The following is a 20899-nucleotide window of genomic DNA, read 5'->3' as shown; positions in this document are numbered from 1 at the left end:
GAGTACAGAGAAGGTTCACTAGATTGATCCCTGGGATGGCGGGACTTTCATATGAAGGAAGACTGGATAGACTAGGCTTGTACTCGCTGGAATTTAGAAGACTGAGGGGGGATCTTATAGAAACTTATAAAATTCTTAAGGGGTTGGAGAGGCTAGATGCGGGAAGATTGTTCCCGATGTTGGGGGAGTCCAGAACCAGGGGTCACAGCTTAAGGATAAGGGGGAAGTCTTTTAGGACCGAGATGAGAAAACATTTCTTCACACAGAGAGTGGTGAGTCTGTGGAATTCTCTGCCACAGAAGGTAGTTGAGGCCAGTTCATTGGCTATATTTAAGAGGGAGTTAGATGTGGCCCTTTTTGCTAAAGGGATCAGGGGCTATGGAGAGAAGGCAGGTACAGGTTACTGAGCTGGATGATCAGCCATGATCATATTGAATGGCGGTGCAGGCTCGAAGGGCCGAATGGCCTACTCCTGCACCTATTTTCTATGTTGAATGGCCTACTCCTGCACCTATTTTCTATGTTTCTATCTATGTTTCTATAAACAGGTTTCCCCTTCCACAGATGCTGCTTAACTGTGTTTCTCCGGCATTCCTATTTTTGTTACACCTTTCTCCTTTTTTGTCAAGCAATTGACAAACACTCCCAAGAAAGAGAGAAGAAACCTTAATCAGTTTGCTACAAGGACATGACAAAAAAGAATACTTGCTCTTTGGACACAAAACAGTGACCAAAATCAAATTACTAAAGCACAATGCAAACCTTGAATGAGAATTAAAAGAAGAATCCTGACAAGTTTGAGCTTTCCCAGCAAAGTACAAGGGTCATTTTTAGGACATGCATCTCATTAAGATGTCTGCTGCATTCAGTGATCAGTATGCTTCGTTTTAGAACAACCTTACCACTATTTCAAAAATGTAGAAATCCAGTAGCTCCCAAAAGTTCTCTCCACTGCAAATATTAAAAGGAGTACATTCTTCTGCATCACAAATTCGTGCCATGAGGAAGAGACAGCACTGTAATCGATTACATTACAACATAGTAAACGCACATGCTCCTTGCTTTGGTCCAGTTTTCAAAGTTCAATCAATAGCTTACTTCATCTTAATTTTTTCCTAAACTAACTTTACATCCCCCGAGAAAGATGAAAACCAGAAAGAAAGAAAAAAGGAAAGAAATGTGCTATGAAGCTTTTAACCACCCACTGGCCTGATTGTATTCACTGATCTTTCAAATTAACATGAATATTTAGGTTGGCTCCTGCACTTTTGCTCTTGGACCTGTGGCTTCAAATGAATGAAGAATCTTGGACAGAAACTGATTTTGGTCCAAATGCTGTCTCCATGAATAACTGATAACAGGTTATACCTCCTCTGAACTGATGCATATTCCATACAAAACCTGCAAGCTGTTCAGCCAGCAGGAGCACTCATGCTCCATTTGGTGCTTATAAACCATCAATGCTCGATCAGTGAAGCCAACTTTGTAGAGGTTGTTAAAACAGTTGGGCCAGAGGCATCTTTCCTCCAACTGTGCACCAGTTTTCTATTAATTCAGGATTTAATTTTCCATTTTTCAATACAACATCCAGACCTCAAATCACAACAGACAAAACAAATGCTAGAGGATATTCAAAATAAATATCTATGCAGTTTGTTTTATATTTACACATCATTATGAATGTTACTACAATGTTGACCACAGTATGATCAAGACTATTGCCATATGTATACTCAACAACATTAAAAGCATATATCGTAATACGAGAAGGATAAATATGCAACATAGGCTGTAACAACCATTGTTTCTGGGCCACATTAGTGTATTAGAGTATTCATTGGTGTATTTGAATACAAGGGCTTCCAAAAACCAGGGCACAGCTTTAGGATTATTACAACTGTAAGAATAAATGAACTGAGAAAAAAAGAAACATGTTAGCATTTCAGAATCACAAGCAAGTGATTAGCTGCTAAATGTTAAGATTTTTTTCCCTTACAAATTCTAGTTGTTTTAAGTAGAACAGGGAAACTGCCAAGTACTGTTAATAAAACTTCTTAAATTCAATAATTTGACATAAATCCAATCTAAATTATGGCAGGGCAGATTATGTGCACGTTTGTGAATGGAAAGCCTTCATGGAGCCTTCTCCAGATTATAAGATTATATCTCTTCAGCTCAAAAATCACCGAGTTGCACCTATGAAAATTGAAGGCTATCTAAAACCCAAACGTGGAAAAGGGTAATTTTTCCATGTTTTATCGAAGAATACAAACTGGCTCCACAAGAAAGCAGGTGCAAGAATAAGAAGGTGTGAATTTTGGAGACTGGTCATCAGGGATTTATGACAGGCTGAGAAACATTATACATGTCCAACAATACAATGTACCAAGTACAGAGAAAAGACAAGAAAAATCATGAGGTCATTTGCCATAAAGGATGGCTGTAACCAATGGAATGCTGCATGAATTGGCATCAGAGCCCAGGTTGTTCACAGTTTATATTAATGACTTGGACTGGAGGATCAAGCATAATATATCCAAGCTAACACAAAGTTGAGTGGCAAATTGAGTTAGAGAGGATTAGTTTGGTTTAGTTTAGAAATACAGCTCAGAAACAGGCCCTTCAGCCCAGTGTCCATACCAACCAGCAATCTCTGCACACCAACCCTATCCTACACACAAGGGGCAATTTACGTTTTTTAAATCGAAGTAAATTCTTCTTGCAGAGTGGCAAATCTTTGGAATTCTCCATCCTGAAAGGAGGCTTGCTCAGTCCATTCATCTTAAATAAAGATCAAAATTTTTCGCAAATATTAAGAGAATCAAAGGATTGAGGATAGTGCAGCAAAATTACACGATGGTAAAAGATTAGCCATCATTTTGATCAATGACAAAGCAGACTCAAAAGGCAAGATGGCCTCCTCCTGCTCTTTATATTCTTAATGTTGCCACCTGTCAACGTTATTAAATAAAACTGGAATTTAATTGGAAAAGTTAGCAGCAACAACCTTAAATCTACTGATTGTTAACAAAAATAACTTGTTTAATTATGTCCTCCACAGAAGAAAATCTACAGAAAAAAGGATTATGGAAATCTTTAAAAATGCTGGAAATCAGGTAGCAGCCTTTTTGACGAGAGTTCATGGACCTGAAATGAAAGGTCTGTTTCTCTCTCCTCGGGTGCTGCTCGAACTGTTGAATTTGAGGCAATCTGCCATATTACCAATGGTCTAGCCAATATTTCACCTTCGATGCAACGTGGTTAACTGTTCAATGGAAATTAGGAATAACAATAGATAGCAATATTTCCAGCAACTTAACAAAAACAAGAACAGTCGTACAATAAGCATAAGTGGCACAAGCACAAATTTAACAAGATAAACTACAAGCATTGGAAAAAAATCCAGGGTGGAGAGAGAAGGGAAAAGGAAACATTGATTGGAAGGGAAAACATACAGTCATGGACAAAAACAGAAAATACCAATAAACTATGAGCAGATCAGACAGCATGTGTGAATTTGGAAAATGATGTTACCTAATGTGATAACAGTAATTGTCATTTTCTGTTTCTGTTTCAAATTTCCAGCATCAGCAATTTTTTGCTCCATATAATCATACAGTGTGGAAACAGGCCATTCGGCCCAACTTGCCCACACCGGCCAATATGTCCCAGTTACACCAGTCCCACCTGCCAGCATTTGGTCGAAATCCCTCCAAACCTGTCCTATCCATGTACCCGTCTAACTGTTTCTTAAATGTTGGGATATTCCGTGTCTCAACTATCTCCTCTGGCAGCTTGTTTCATACATCCACCAACCTTTGTGTGAAAAAGATACCCCTCAGATTCCTAATAAATCTGTTCCCCTTCACCTTAAACCCAAGTCCTTGATTCACCTACTCTGGGCAAGAGACTGTGCATCTACCCGATCTATTCCTCTCATGATCTTATACACCTCTATGATCAACCATCCTCCAGCATTCCAAGGAAGAGTCTCAGCCTACTCAATCTCTACCTATAGCTCAGACCCTCAAGTCCTGGCAACATCCTAGCAAATCTCTGTACCATTTCCAGTTTGAAACATCTTTCCAATAACACGGTGCCCAGAATGAACAGGACTTTAAAAAGATGGTTAATCATAAAGAAATTCCATTCAAGTTAAACTGTTGTGCAGAAACGCAGTGTTCATTATTAACCAGGGGAGTCAGAGCTAACAACAATTATGGATTGAAAGAAACCAGACAGAAAAGAACACTGCAATAATCATCCACACAAGTACTGACAATTAAAGCAACACATCTTTTTATCAATCACTAATGCAGCAGTTTAAAAACTAATTAGATTTATGTCTGACCAAACCAGTTTGAACACCCAGTTCTGGCATTTATTCCAGAGTTCAGACCCATACGCAATGAGTTTGCTAACCATGAGACAACTCATGTTGCTGCAGTTTGCTAGTTTTCTTCACTTATAAAACTAATTTCCTTTTTTGTTTTCATCTGTATTAATTCTCCATTGATGCGTAGGAGACCAAATAGGTCTTGCAAAAAGCAAGCCCTGACATTCTCCGTGAATGGGCAACTTTGGAAATCATGCAACAAAGTCAGTGCATGTAAAAACCTGTGACCACTTTATCTAACACTGATGGTTCTGGTAGATGGTTCTGGTAACCTCCATTGACTTCTCATGAAGACTTGGAGCTGAAACAATCAGTAATGATTTAGTAAGTTGTATTTCAAGGTCACTTAGATTCTGTTCTTTAGAAATAATAATTTTATTAACTTACAAACCTCTTCTCTAGTGGGAAGTGGTATGGTAACTCAAATGCACAATGACATCATTTTTATGGAGAACAACTTAACTGATTTGTTCCATTAATGGAAAAATAGCCGTAGTTTCATTAGACAAGGCTAGTTTGTAGTTATTTCATTGTATTTTCATTTATCCCATTCCCATCGGTATTCCTAATTCCATAGTTTTCAGTTTCCAAGTCCCATGGTTCCAAAACTTAGTTTACCCATCCCATTTATTCATTTTCAAATTTATAACTTATAAACTTGGGAATTTAGAGAAACAAACAAGTTTGGCATGTCATAATTTAAAAGCAGATCATTTACATCAATTATTCATTAAAAAGAAAAGCATTTTAACAGGAGGCATTGGAAAGCTTTTGTCATCTGCTCAAATACTGTATTATAAAACTCCCACACAGAGGTATTAAAGGCGATATGAAGTTCAAATTTATTTGTGGACTGGACACTATGAAATAGTTTTCAATTACATGTTTAAATTAAAATGGAAACAGGTCTTAATTGCAAAGTAAATAAGTTGACAAGTTTACTCCTCACATGGGTCCCTGAAATAAACCAAGTGAGAATGCTGTGTTCTTGTACGTAGTGGTACTGAGTTACTCTTTGGGAAAATAGACACAAAATGTTGAAGTAACTCAGTGGGACAGACAGCATCTCTGGAGAGAAGGAATGGGTGACGTTTCGGGTCGAGATCTTTCTTCGGACTGAGTCAGGGGAGAGGGAAACTAGGGTACAAAGAGAATATGTAGCATGAAAACGACAGATCAAAGCAGACGATAATCAAGGAAATATAGAATGGTTCATTGTTGCTGATGGGAAGGTGACAACGAGACATACAAACAGCAAAATTAATCAGGAGGACAGTGAAGCTAGTCAAACGAGGGAAGGAGAGGGAAATCAAGGGTTACTTGAAGTTAGAGAAATCAATATTCGTACCACTGGGTTGTAAGCTACCCAAGCGAAATATGAGATGCGGTTCCTCCAATTTGCATTTGGCCTCACTTTGACAGTGGAGGAGGCCCAAGACAGAAAGAGGTCCACACCTGGAAAAGCAGATACAGTAGATGATGTTGGAGGAGTGAACCTCTGCCTCACCTGAAAGGAATGTTGGGGTCCTTGGACACTTGGACATGTATTAAATAAAACAGAAAATCCTTATTTTGTCAAAAATGTTTTCCTTTGCCTAGCCCAGGGAAACAAAGACTATTGATAAAGACAGTGGTCCCAAATCAGAAAGAAAACATATCTGCCTCCAGGGCAATTTAGGAACACATAGATGGAGCCAATGGTGTTCAAAAGGACTACCCACTCTGGATGGATTAGTTCAGTTCCCACACCCACTTTCTTTTCAGATCGTTAAAGGATCAACATCGATGGACTCTGAAGTCCAGTTGAGATAAGTTCTATCATTTCTCTGAACACCAATACGCCAGCCAGAAATGATTGTGTTCAGTGCACATTTTTGTTTTAAATATGTCATTAGATTCTAGGGAACACCAGCAAATTCTAGTGTTCAAGATACCTTGCACAGTTACTTCATCCACAGGAAACCAACTTGGTATTTTGAAATAGGATTCCGAAGCATTCTCACAGAACTGCTTGTAAAAAAGAGAAAGAAGCATAAATTTTATGGCAGTACAATCGAAATCACTGCCAAAATTCAGCCCAAGGCAAACTTGTATTTCTCACACTCGAGAGGATAAGAGTTTATGTAAAATGCAGGACTGTAATAATATGCAAATTATGACACTTAAATTCACGTATAATCACAAAGTGTCCCCTTTTCATCAGCAATCGTCATGCAGAATATCAGTAACAAAAGAATATCCATCTACAATGATCTTTAATTCGAGAAAAACTGGAAATCAAAGCCAAAGGAGGTGGCCATTAAGCCCATTGTTTGAGATAGTCTTTCCAGTTCTTGCTTTGTATCTTTGCCGCTCATGAATAAATAATTATTTTAAGAGTTACTGGTAATCATCTGTCTTAAATGCTTTAAAAAATGGTCGAGTGTTTTTAATTAGAAGACATGTACACAAACAGGACCAAGCTTCTGAAGTGATGCATTTGAAAGGTGCCCTGCCCCATATTTCCTAAGCACAGAACAACCAAATCCCATGCGCACACACGCAATTTTCCAGATCTGATAAACCTCAAATCAGTTTATCTTTGAAAATCACAAAAAAACTGCAGATGCCGGAAATGTAAAATTAAAATGCTACACCCATCAGGTCAGATCAGAGAAGCACCACAATTTAAAGGGATCAATATTTGGTTTAAAAAAATAGCTCGTATCAGTACAACAAATTTCAAGGCTGAAAGACAGAAAAACTACAGCTAATTCAATGGTATTCCTGGTTGACGGCAACAGTTGGAGAGAAATATTCGTATTCTCTGAGGCAAAGTTGCCACGTGTGCTTTTGCAAAGAAAAGCTGTGAAAATAAAAAGGTTTTGCCTGCTTTTCCAAGGTGGACACATATGGTAACACACATCAACAACAACAACAACAACAACAACAAATGGTTATTTTTATAAATGCAGAATTGAATTGAATAAATTTTATTAGTCAAATATGTATACATACAAGGTGCCTTGGTGCTTTGCTCGCAACTAACACCACAATATACAGTAGACAATTAAGAATAAAACATTATAATTTAAACATGTGAAGAATGAAATAAAATACCAGAGCAAAAGGAGGCTACAGACCTTTGGCTGTTGAGTAGAGTTACTGCTCGTGGAAAAAAAAGCTGTTTTCATGTCTGGCTGTGGCGGCTTTGACAGTCCGGAGTCACCTTCCAGAGGAAAGTGCTTCAAAGAGTTTGTGGCCAGAGTGAGAGGGGTGAGAAATGATCTTACCCGCTCTCTTCCTGGCCCTTGCAGTGTTCAGTTCGTCGATGGGGGGGGAAAGGTTGCAGCCAACAACCTTCTCAGCTGATCGAACGATGCCTCCAGATGTCATGCTTAATGGCCGAGCCAAACCAGACCACGATGGAGAAGGTGAGAACAGATTCTATGGTGGCAGTATAAAACTGGACCGTCATTGTCTGTGGCAGATTGTGTTTTCTCAGTTGCCGCAGGAAGCCTTTTTGACTAAGTCGATGGTGGCCTCCCATTTAAGGTCCCTGGAGATGAAGGTTCCAAGGAACTTAAATGACTCCACAGATGTGACTGTGGTGTTGTTAATGGTGAGTGGGGAAAGGGGAGGGGGAGCTCTCCTAAAGTCCACAATCAATTTCACCGCCTTAAGAGCATTGAGCTCCAAGTTGTTGCGAAGCCACCAAAACGCCAGCTGTGTCACTTCCTGTCTGTAGGCCGATTCCTCCCCATTCTGGATCAGTCCAATCAGGGTTGTGTTGTGCACAAACTTGAGAAGCTTGACAGAGCAGTCATTGGTGTAGAAGAGAGTAAAGGAGAGGGGAGAGTACGGAGCCTTGCGGTGCTCCTATGCCGAGGGTCTGCAGGTCCGAGATGTGCTTTCCCAGCCTCACATGCTGCTTCCTGTCTGCCAGGAAGTTGGTGATCCACTGACAGAGGGGTTCAGGCACAGTCAGCTGGGAGAGTTTGGAGTGTAGTAGCTATGGCACAATGGTGTTGAATGCAGAACTAAAATCCACAAACTAGGGGTTATCTAAAATGCAAGGAAGAACAATAACATCTTCCCACCAGAACAAAATATTTTCCATGTCAAAGAGTCAGAAGTTTGTAGTCAAATCCATAGAAATTTGTGCCTTGCCTGGCAGCTGTGGTTAGATTAAATGACAGAGGTTTCTTTGCATGATCTCATAGCGCAATGTTAGATCTTTAAAAAAAATCTAAATCAGACAGATGAGATCTGGGTTTAGCATTTCACTTAAAGACTAATGAAGCAGCCTCAGTCACACAGTGGAATGTCAGCACTATTCTGTGCACGATTCTCTACAGTACTCTTCCATTACCAAACAGAACTTTCACTTATATCATACAATGTAGAGGAATATAAATTCACAATTCCAAATCCCAATTTAAAAGAGAAGAAACATCAGGGTTACACCTGTGATTAAATCATGCAACAAAGAGAAATGACTTCATTGACATTTTTTAATTGAAGCTCATTGTTGGTAGCAATGGCATATTTGAACAAGGAACACGGAAGCTTTCAAGGAAACCTCAGTGGGCAGGGGAACGGAGGGGAAGAGGAGGAGGAAATGAAGGGGGAAAGGAAGAGGAAATGAGTCTAAATCATTTTATATTCCTCTACATTGTATGATATAAGTGAAAGTTCTGTTTGGTAATGGAAGAGTACTGTAGAGAATCGTGCACAGAATAGTGCTGACATTCCACTGTGTGACTGAGGCTGCTTCATTAGTCTTTAAGTGAAATGCTAAACCCAGATCTCATCTGTCTGATTTAGATTTTTTTTCATGATAGCGCTCTTTCATTATGGTACCTTACTAGATTTGATTTTAAGGAGAAAACAGGAGTTAACATCCAAAAGTATCACCCTTTAAATAAATTAAATAAATATTTCTCTTCTTCTAGCATACGAGTTACAAGTTGTGCAATACATTGGAAAATATTTCCACTAATTTGCATTGATTTTTCTTACTGAACTGGTGTAGGCATGGACCTCGCAGGCGGAGGGACTGTCCTATGTCTATCCTCCACACCCAGAGAGGCTCCGCGCATGTGCAGGTGTGAGGTTTCATCTTTTGTCTGGTGGCCAGACTCTGGGTTAGGCCAGTGAGTTGTTCTGGGCCAGCGGGTGGGCTTGTACCAAAGCTACTCCCATCAGCTGCCAGCAAGGCAAAGCCAGCTCCAGCTCCTCTTCTCACCACTTGTGGAGTACGTTTGGTGCTGTCATGATGCACAGGTGCTCGGCGATCAGGTAACATTTGGGGCACTGGCAGCAGTGTCAGCTGCACACCCCATGCCCTTTCAGCCACATGTCGAAGTCGTGGTTCCAACAGCAGAAGCAATAGTGTGTCCAGGGAGACTTGGGCACTCTGCCGCCACCTCTCTCTGGTTTTACGTTGCTAGGCACTGAATACTGGTGGTGGTCAAACTCAGGGTTAGGGCTTTGAGCTGCTCCTGGCCAATGGGTGGTTGCTCTTCCACTCACAGAGAGAACTTTGAGTTTGAAGCAGGCGCCAGGCTTGGTAAATGTTACACCAATAAAGGAAGACTTTGCCAGCTGCGACTACAAAAACTCTCCACAGGGTAATTTCACACCATAACTCTGCTTGCTGGGAGAAGCCAAAGCTGCAGTCGGGGAATCGAGTCAATTCACGTCTCTTTTTTCACTTGAACGGCGAACGGAATAAGGGAGTTAAATTGAACTTATCAGGATTGCATCTCTATTTATGCTATACTATAATGACCCAGTATAGATCTGTTTTGTTTAGCGCTTCATTTTCTCGGAATTAATCTAGAGCATGAAATTAGGCATTGGTGTATTTCACTTGAAAATTATAATTCACATTTCCACTAGGAATCACTAAAGGGAACTGTGACAATGCAAACCAAAATAATAAAAATTCACCTTCCATCTATGCATATTCTTATACTTATACCACCTGCCTTTTAAATAGATTTCTTGCTTTTCATTCTTTATTTAACTTAAGATGGAAACACTTACAGTTTCTCCAGCAATTGACTGGTGCTCTTGGCTCGGAAGGAGTCTTTCACATCAAGGTCTCGGATCTTGCGTGCCACTTCTCGAACTTCTCTGCTCAGCTTATTGTATCTGGTAAAACAGAAAGAGTGAAAGCCCTTAATTTTTACCCCAAATATTTAATTCTGCCTTTTCTTTCAACAAAACACAAAATCAAATACAATAGAGTGTGTTGGACGTGACAAAGAAAAGATGTTGAAAGGCATCAGTAAACCATATTTGTAGAAAATAGTTCAACCCTTATTGTGGAGCATTGCAATGGGGATTCTGCAACCCAACCTTTCATCCTCTCAAGTTATGCCAGTTTTTCCATAGTTTTGTAAATTGTGCTTGCACAATGGACAAGGTTAATAAACATGAGACACAGCATCGAAAGACAGAACAGTACAGCACAGGGACAGGCCCTTTGGCCCAATGTCCACTCTGAACATGATGCCGTTAAATAATTTCATCTACCTACATGCGATCCATATCCCTCCATAGCCATGCGCTTATCCAAAAGCCTGCCATTTCTACATCCATCCCTGCCTCTGGCAGCGCATTCCAGGCACCCACCACACTCACTAAAAAAAAAATTGCCTTGCACATCTTTTTAAACTTTGTCATCTCACCTCAAAGCTGTGTGTCTTGCTTTTGATTTTTCCACCCTGGGACCAGGGTCCCAACTATCCACCCTATCTAGTACCGCTCATAATTTATATATTTTGATTAGCTCAGACTTCAATGCTCCAGAGAAAATAATCCACGTTTGTCCAAGCTTTCCTTATACCAAATATCTTCTAATCCAGGTAGCATTTTGGTAAACCTCTTCTGCACCCTCACCAAAGATAGTTGCTGATTTGCATCACACTAAATTCTAAGTGGAAAGGCGAGGAAGAATACATAAAGTAGACAAATGCAAATGTATTCTTAAACCATTTAACAGATTAAAAGCATCTTTTGAACACTTTTCTTAAACTGTGCATTGCAGCCTCAAGTGGGATGACAAAGCTCAGCTCCACACTATCAAATCATCAAACCTTCTGGCTCGACATTCAGTGCAAACCAGGTCTTCATAAAGAACACAACTAACTCGAGGGTTTGAGTAAAAGGCAGAGGTCGAGTAGGCTGGGGCTTGGAGTGAAGGAGGATGAGGGGTGATGTTATTGAGATGTATGAAATCGTCAGAGGAATAAATTGGGTAAATGCACAGAGTCTCTTGTCCATCATGGTCTGGTTTGGCTCAGCAACCAAGCACGACATCCAGAGGCTGCAACGGATCGTTCGATCAGCTGAGAAGGTTGTTGGCTGCAACCCACCTAGTAGATACAGTATTCCATTGTATATCGTGCTCAAGCAATATAATTGGTGAAAAGGCATTAAATTAGCATTCATTTGGGAAAATACAGTTTCCAAAAAGCTTTTGCAGCCAGTTGTTCTGGACTTATCTGAAGCAGCATAGATTCAAACTTGTTTGCATCAGAAAATATAGAAGTGATCAAGGGCAAGGTGACCCTCGTGTTAAAAGCACTCGTTGCCTAATATGGCTGTAGAACATATTATCAGCTTCCTATCAACCAGAGCCAAATACCATTCAAGGCAAAGACTGCTTCAGTTCGAGTTGTTTTGAATGGAATTGAACATTGTACAAAAACAAAATGTCAATATCTAACCTTTGAAGGAAGGTTATTAAAATTAACAAACTGAAAATTACTGGGTCCAAAATGCTGGATACATTTTGCACTGATGTCCTGGATCCAAGATGATTGGCCTCAAATGACCATGTCGGGGAAAAAAAACTGCAGATGCTGGTTTAAATCGAAGGTAGACACAAAATGCTGGAGTACCTCAGCGGGTCAGGCAGCATCACGGGAGAGAAGAAATGAAGAAGGGTCTCGACCCGATTGAAAGTAACATTAGGAAATTTGCAGATGACACAAAGCTGGCTGGCAGTGTGAACTGTGAGGAAGATGCTATGAGGTTACAGGGTGACTTGGACAGGTTGTGTGAGTGGGTGGATGCATGGCAGATGCAGTTCAATGTGGATAAGTGTGAGGTTATCCACTTTGATGGTAAGAATAGGAAGGCAGATTATTATCTGAATGGTGTCAAGTTAGGAAAAGGGGACGTACAACGAGATCTGGGTGTCCTAGTGCATCAGTCACTGAAAGGAAGCATGCAGGTACAGCAGGCAGTGAAGAAAGCCAATGCAATGCTGGCCTTCATAACAAGAGGAGTTGAGTATAGGAGGAAAGAGGCCCTTCTGCAGTTGTACAGACCCCTAGTGAGACCACACCTGGAGTACTGTATGCAGTTTTGGTCTCCAAATGTGAGGAAGGAAATTCTTGCTATTGAAAGCGTGCAGCGTAGGTTTACTAGGTTAATTCCCAGAATGGCGGGACTGTCGTATGTTGAAAGACTGGAGCGACTAGGCTTGTATACACTGAAATTTAGAAGGATGAGAGGGGATCTTATTGAAACATATAAGATTATTAAGGGGTTGGACACGTTAGAGGCAGGAAACATGTTCCCAATGTTGGGGGAGTCCAGAACCAGGGGCCACAGTTTAAGAATAAGGGGTAGGCTATTTAGAACGGAGATGAGGAAAAACTTTTTCAGTCAGAGTTGTAAATCTGTGGAATTCTCTGCCTCAGTGGAGGCCAATTCTCTGAATGCTTTCAAGTGAGAGCTAGATAGAGTTCTTAAGGATAGCAGAGTCAGGGGTCTGGGTAGAAGGCAGGAACGGGGTACTGATTGAGAATGATCAACCATGATCACATTGAATGGTGGAGCTGGCTCGAAGGGCTGAATGGCCTACTCCTGCACCTATTGTCTATTGAAATGTCACCCATTCCTTCTCTCCCAAGATGCTGCCTGACCCGCTGAGTTACTCCAGCATTTTGGGTCTGGCCTCAAATGATCAATCTTTTGTGCCCGGCCCAGCTCCTGGCAATGAAGAATTGCCTGAACCCCCAACGCAGGTTCAGTCCTGACCTCGGGCACTGTCTGTACGGAGTTTTGCGCATTCCCCTTGGGTTTCCTCTAGGTGCTCTCACTTCCTTCTTCATCCCACAGATGTGCAGGCTTGCTGGTTAATTAACCCCTGCAAAATGGTCCGAGTGTGCAGACCAAAATGGGATAACATAGAACTAGTGCGAATGATGGTCAACGTGGAGTCAGTGTGTCAAAGGACCCGTTTCCATGGTGTATCTTTTAATTCAATTCAAGTGGTATACTTGGCCTGAGTAATCAGTGTAAAGTGGGCTACCTCCTCAAAATAATAATAAGGAATGGAAGTACTATCAAACAGCTTTTGTAAAGAGTGAAACAGTTATGATTGGGACAGAAAATGTAGGATAAAAAGTGTTTGCAGAGCAAGGACAACAGACACAGGGAACAGCTGTGATAGAGTGCAGTCCAAAGTTGCCAACATTTCCTTTGGAAAAGATGAAAGCAAAACACTGAAAGAGAGCAAATAAAAAATGTTTACCTGAAATTATTAAATGCCATATTAAGCTGTGAGAGCTTTGATAGACTCAGAGAGAAGTCAAGATGCTATTCCTCATTTTTCCTTCAAGCATTGTTGGTGGGACACCAAAGTCAGAAGGGACAAAGTGGGAACAAGAAGAATTGTAAATACTGCATTGTTAGAAGTCCAAGTGAATTGTTGTTTCACTTCAAATGACTTCTTGGGTTCCCACACACTACATTTTCAGCCCGACCCCTCTGTCGTCAGTCTCCATCAATGCTCCAATACCACTCAAGATATGCTCTAGGAACAGCACCTTATCACTCGTGGCTGATAATCACTGTCCTCAGGGCTTAATATTGAAAGTAACAATTTTAGCTTAACCACCTTTTTCCTCCTCCTCCGGACAGATGTGCAATAACTGTATCAATTTGTTTCTTTTTCCTCTCGAGTTTCTAACTACTAGGTTTTTAGAGTAATTGTTACCGTGACAGCTTTGATCTGCGCCTCATCAGACATTACTTCTGTTCTTTCTAGCCCCCCCACCCCCACCCCACCGCCTACCTACAACTTAAAACATGCTGGTTTTCTCACCTTTTCCATTTGTAATGAAGGGTCATTTAAATTAAATGCAGACTACTTCCTCGCAACTCTGATGTTGCTTGACCTGCTAAGTGCAACTGGCAATTTCTCTTTTTCGCTGCAAATTTTAGCATCTGCAGGTTTTTTTTGCTTCAATCTGGAAAACCTCTGAACTGCTTATAATATATTAACATAACACCTTAAATGAGAGCAATTCTGCTCTAGGTGTGGTCTTTCCAGTGTCCAATAAAACCAAAGTATAAGCTCACTACATTTTTCCTCAAATAGTAACATTCTTTTAGCTTTCCAAATTTCTTGCCGTGCCTACCAGCATTACTAACCTTTTGTAAAACAACTACCAGGACGCCCCAATCTCTTGCCATTCATATAGTTTACTTTCCCTGCCAAAATAGACAAATACACATATTCCTAAACCACACTCCATTTGCTAACTCTTTGCCTACTCGCATAACTCATCTGTATTCCTTTGAAGCAATCAAGGCCAATAATCATACAGGAATTCCCCACCTTCTGCAGGTCTCCCTACAAGTTCCATCCATTGTGCCTTCAAACAACAGTAATGATCATTCTTGATTAAGAGGTCTCAATCATGGAACACCCTTTACAACTGATAATCCTGATTCTTTACCTTCAGTCTGGCTAATTAATAATTGAATCGAATACACTGGCTGAGTTAACAGATTTATTACCGCGGGACTTTTACTCCCAAAACATCTCTCCAGAGAAAAAGAGCTTGTCCCAAGATTAATTGCTTTTTATACAGAGTTAAAAGGGGGTGGCACAGTAATTACTCAACAGCCAATTACAATCTTGCATATCTACCACAGGCATCACATGGTTACAGAGAACAAAACTTGACACTTAACTTTTCAATACATGTCCATATAAGGCTTTATTCCAATAAGGAGTCATTCCTTGTCTTGACAGTTTGCGCTACTCTGCAGCTTTCGTGGGCTTTTACTTCTGAGCTGATAAAGACAACATTCCATTCCAACTAAGCCAACACTAACAGCAAGGCATCCATTTTCCTGCTGAAAACACAGCAGGGCGTCTATTTTATAACTCTTTAACACAGGATGTCAGTATCATTAGCCATTTCAAAACCCAATAGCATCCCTATATTCTCACAACCATACCGCAGCAGTGCATGTATTAGTGACGAACTACAGTAATCTCAAAGACAATGAGGTAGGAAATAAATCCTGACTTTAACAGCACACCAGAATCTAATAAGTAGGGTAAAAGAAACGTACTGCCACAAATGCCAATGTTTTTTTCCTGGCGTTAGTGTGCTTAAATACACTGTTGTATCTCCAAGGCATGGTTATCCCCTGATGCACCAAATGCCTTCTTTGCATAAGAGTGAAGAACAGCAGGCAACCTTAATCGTGTCTTCACCCTATGTCCACAAAGCATATTTCATCAAAAGATACAAATAAATCATCATAAGATGAAGCTGTTCCACATCACTAGCTATCTGGAGGCACAGGAAATACTGTACAACATTTGGCCAAGATGGTCAGTTGAAGTCCAAAAGAAAACCTAACATATTGCTGGTCTGTGCAACCCAGTTCTTCACTAGGCAAACTGAAGCTCTTCAATGCTTTTTTACACATTTTCAATGTCCAGGTTGACAAACAGCTGCCCAAATGTAATTCAATTTAACATGATAACAATGCTTCATAACTTGACACCAAACCTTGCTAATATTGATAAATACTGAATGAAGACCAAGTACATAGCAATACTTGTTCATGAGAATATCGCACTGTTAAATCTGCAGAATGGTTGAATTGTACAATCATTTTCAAAGTACAATCATTTTCTTTTCTCGGCTCAATGCATCATCCTAAAATGAAATGTAAAAATGATAAATCATGATAGCAGACAATGTCACTACACCCCACCTCTAGATTCAGGGACAGTTTCTTCCGAGCTGTTATTAGGCAACTGAACCATCCTACCAACAACCAGAGAGCAGTCCTGAGCTAGTATCTACCTCATTGGAGACCCTTGGACTATCTGTGATCAGACTATTAGACTTTATCTTGCCCTAAACGTTATTCCTTTTATCATGTATCTGTACACTGTAGATGTATGAAAATAACTGCAGATGCTGGTACAAATCGAAGGTATTTATTTCACAAAATGCTGGAGTAACTCAGCAGGTCAGGCAGTATCTCAGGAGAGAAGGAATGGGTGACGTTTCGGGTCGAGACCATTCTTCAGACTGATGTCAGGTGGGTGGGACAAAGGAAGGATATAGATGGAGACAGGAAGATAGAGGGAGAACTGGGAAGGGGGAGGGGAAGAGAGGGACAGAGGAACTATCTAAAGTTGGAGAAGTCAATGTTCATACCGCTGGGCTGCAAGCTGCCCAAGCGAAATACGAGGTGCTGTTCCTCCAATTTCCGGTGGGCCTCACTATGGCACTGGAGGAGGCCCATGACAGAAAGGTCAGACTGGGAGTGGGAGCTTGCAGCCCAGCAGTATGATCACTGACTTCTCCAAGTTTAGATAGTTCCTCTGTCCCTCTCTTCCCCTCCCCCTTCCCAGTTCTCTCTCTATCTTCCTCTCTCCACCTATATCCTTTCTTTGTCCCGCCCACCTGACATCAGTCTGAAGAAGGGTCTCGACCCGAAACGCCTCCCATTCCTTCTCTCCTGAGATGCTGCCTGACCTGCTGAGTTACTCCAGCATTTTGTGAAATAAATAATGTACACTGTAGATGGCTCGATTGTAACCATGTATTGTCTTTCTGCTGACTGGTGAGTACACAACAAAAGTTTTCCACGTGACAATAAACTAAACAAGCTTGATGCGAGGAATGGAAACGTGAAGCCACTCTGCCTATCGTGTCTGGTCCACCATTCAATAAGATCGTGGCTGATCTTTTAGCTTGAAACCAGTTATGGTAAATGGTCAAACTGTAAATTAGATATTGATGGTTGGCATGAATATGGTGAGCCAGAGGCCTGCTCCTGTGCTGCAAGACCAGTTTTTCCACATTAACCCCATCTCTCTTGATTTGCTTTAACATATAAAGTCTATTTATCCATCTTGAATATACACACATATCACAGAATTCCTCGGCAGAGAATTGGAGTCACTACACACTGAATAGAGAAATTCCCTCTTTAGATTTGAGATATAGAGCAGAACCAGGCCGATCACCGATCACCCCATACCGACACACTGGGGAAAATTTACACCTGTTTTTTTAAAACCAAAGCCAATTAACCTACAAACCGATTTATTCACAAAATGCTGGAGTAACTCAGCAGGTCAGGCAGCATCTCGGGAGAGAAGGAATGGGTGACGTTTCGGGTCGAGACCCTTCTTCAGACTGATGTCGGGGGTGGGACAAAGGAAGGATATAGGTGGAGACAGGAAGATAGAGGGAGATCTGGGAAGGAGGAGGGGAAGGGAGGGACAGAGGAGCTATCTGAAGTTGGAGAAGTCGACGTTCATACCACCGGGCCGCAAACTGCCCAGGCGAAATATGAGGTGCTGCTCCTCCAATTTCCGGCGGGCCTCACTATGGCACTGGAGGAGGCCCATGACAGAGAGGTCAGACTGGGAATGGGAGGGGGAGTTAAAGTGCTGGGCCACCGGGAGATCAGTTGCGTTAATGCGGACCGAGCGCAGGTGTTCAACGAAGCGATCGCCGAGCCTGCGCTTGGTTTCGCCGATATAAATAAGTTGACATCTAGAGCAGCGGATGCAATAGATGAGGTTGGAGGAGGTGCAGGTGAACCTCTGTCTCACCTGGAAAGACTGTTTGGGTCCTTTGATGGAGTTGAGGGGGGAGGTGAAGGGACAGGTGTTGCATCTCGTGCGGTTGCAAGGGAAAGTGCCCGGGGTTAGGGTGGTTTGGGTAGGAAGGGACGAGTGGACCAGGGAGTTGCGGAGGGAACGGTCTCTGCGGAACGCAGAGAGGGGAGGGGATGGGAAGATATGGCCAGTGGTGGGGTCCTGTTGTAGGTGACGGAAATGTTGGTGGATGATATGTTGGATCCGCTGGCTGGTGGGGTGGAAGGTGAGAACGAGGGGGATCCTGTCCTTGTTGCGAGTGGGGGGAGGGGGAGCAAGAGCGGAGCTGCGGGATGTAGAAGAGACCCTAGTGAGAGCCTCATCTATAATGGAGGAGGGGAAGCCCCGTTTTCTGAAAAACGAGGACATCTCGGAAGCCCTAGTCTGAAACACCTCATCCCGGGCGCAGATGCGGCGTAGACGGAGGAATTGGGAGTAGGGGATAGACTTTTTGCAGGGGACCGGGTGGGAAGAAGTGTAGTCCAGATAGCTGTGCGAGTCGGTGGGCTTGTAGAAAATGTCCGTCACTAGTTTTTCTCCTGTGATGGAGATGGTGAGGTCCAGAAACGGGAGGGAGATGTCAGAGATATTCCAGGTATATTTAAGGGCAGGATGGAAATTGGAGGTGAAGTGTATGAAGTCAGTGAGTTCTGCATGGGTGCAAGAGGTAGCACCAATGCAGTCGTCGATCTTTAACCTACAAACCATTGGAGTGCAGGAGGAAATTAGAGAAACCCCATGCTGTCAATGGGAGAACATGCAAACTCTGTATAGATAGCACACATAGTCAGGATCAAACCCAGGTCTCTGATGATATAAGGCAGCAACTCAACCGCTACTCCACTGTCCCCAAAATGCCCAACCCCTTATTTTGAAAACATGACCTCAGATTCCAGATAGACTTGCAAAAAGGAACAATAATTTCACCTTGTCATCACCTCCTCAGCTACCATTTGCTTATCAGCATCCGCTTTGGTCTGTTGTTTTCACACCTCATCCTTCCTTATCGCTTAACTCCCTCTCCTCTGATTCTCAGTCTGAAGGGTCTCGACCCGAAACATCACCCATTCCTTCCCTCCAGAGAGAAACTCCTTTTCGCCTGCCCCACTGAGTTACTCCAGCATTTTGTGTATAACTCTCACACACGCACTCAAACATTCACAGACACTCTCACTCTCTCCCCCTCCCTCTCTCTCCCCCTCCCTCTCTCTCCCCCTCCCTCTCTCTCCCCCTCCCTCTCTCTCCCCCTCCCTCTCTCTCCCCCTCCCTCTCTCTCCCCCTCCCTCTCTCTCCCCCTCCCTCTCTCTCCCCCTCCCTCTCTCTCCCCCCTCCCTCTCTCTCCCCCTCCCTCTCTCTCCCCCTCCCTCTCTCTCCCCCTCCCTCTCTCTCCCCCTCCCTCTCTCTCCCCCTCCCTCTCTCTCTCCCTCCCTCCCTCTCTCTCCCCCTCCCTCTCTCTCCCCCTCCCTCTCTCTCCCCCTCCCTCTCTCTCCCCCTCCCTCTCTCTCCCCCTCCCTCTCTCTCCCCCTCCCTCTCTCTCCCCCTCCCTCTCTCTCCCCCTCCCTCTCTCCCCCCCTCCCTCTCTCCCCCCCTCCCCCCCTCTCCCTCCTCCTCCCTTCCTACCTCCCCTCTCCCTCTTCCTCCCTCCCCCTCCCTCGTCCTCTCCCTCCCAATAGACAATAGGTGCAGGAGTAGGTCATTCAGCCCTTCGAGCCAGCAACCGCCATTCAATGCGATCATGGCTGATCACTCTCAATCAGTACCCCGTTCCTGCCTTCCCATACCCCCTCACTCCCCCCCTCCTCACTCCCCCCCTCCTCCTCCCCCTCCCCCTCTCCCTCCCTACCCCCTCCCTCCCTCCCCCCTCTCCCTCTCTCTCCCCCCCCCCCCCGGCCATGGTCCTGGTTGGAGGCCGCGGGCGTGAAGATGTGGGTGCCCGGCCGTGGGCCGTGGGCCGGCAGACTCACATGGTGTAGTCCTCCCTGCGCTGGATGCGGTACCGCCGCAGCACCTTCACTTCACTCAGGTTCCCGTCCGCCTCCCACGAGATGAAGTCCACCTTCTTCAACAGCTTCTGCTCGTGGAAGCGCAGCTTGCGCACCATGGTTGCAGGTCCTGGGCGGGGGCGGCCGGCGCACTGCCTGAGCTCCTCGCAGCGCTGCCGATAGGGCGCTTTCCGCAACTGCCCGCGCCGCGCCTGCAGCCCGCGAGGACCCGTCCCCTCGTGTAAATCAACGCCATGTATTGCGCTGCCTCTACGTCGCCAAAATACCAAAAGTCCATCGTTTTAAGGAGACACAACTCCTTAAAGCAAAACGTTGGAGGAACTCAGCGGCAGCGTCTCTGGAGGGAAATGACAGTGGCATTTCTGGTCAGGAACTTTCTTCACACTATTCCTTCCATCCAACCAGCAGTTTTGTTCAGTTTTTACGGAAGAAAACCTAGATGAATTTCCGTCATTGAACTCACAACAAACTCCAAAAAATTGCAGTTCTTAAGGTAAAAACGAACGGGGTGCAGAAATTATTGGAAGAAACAAAACCAAAGAAGGCATCAGGGCCAGACCAGATACCAGC

The 20899-nt window shown here is 43.1% G+C and overlaps 1 protein-coding gene across 1 annotated transcript in view; it reads right to left on the bottom strand.

Annotated features, from left to right (window-relative positions):
• The window catches only part of imp3 (IMP U3 small nucleolar ribonucleoprotein 3), a 140990-nt gene extending 120523 nt beyond the window's left edge, over positions 1-20467 (bottom strand). The window contains exons 1-2 of the mRNA XM_078408006.1: positions 20291-20467; positions 10427-10534 (exon numbers count right to left, since the gene is read on the bottom strand). Of these exons, the coding sequence (XP_078264132.1) occupies positions 10427-10534; positions 20291-20427 (245 nt within the window). The 5' untranslated portion in view covers positions 20428-20467. The remainder of the gene's footprint in view (positions 1-10426; positions 10535-20290) is intronic.
• Positions 20468-20899: the final 432 nt, after the last annotated feature.

The sequence above is a fragment of the Rhinoraja longicauda genome, chromosome 11 (assembly GCF_053455715.1).
Source record: "Rhinoraja longicauda isolate Sanriku21f chromosome 11, sRhiLon1.1, whole genome shotgun sequence".
NCBI classification, from domain to species: domain Eukaryota; kingdom Metazoa; phylum Chordata; class Chondrichthyes; order Rajiformes; family Arhynchobatidae; genus Rhinoraja; species Rhinoraja longicauda.
This window is presented reverse-complemented; position numbering and strand designations above follow the sequence as displayed.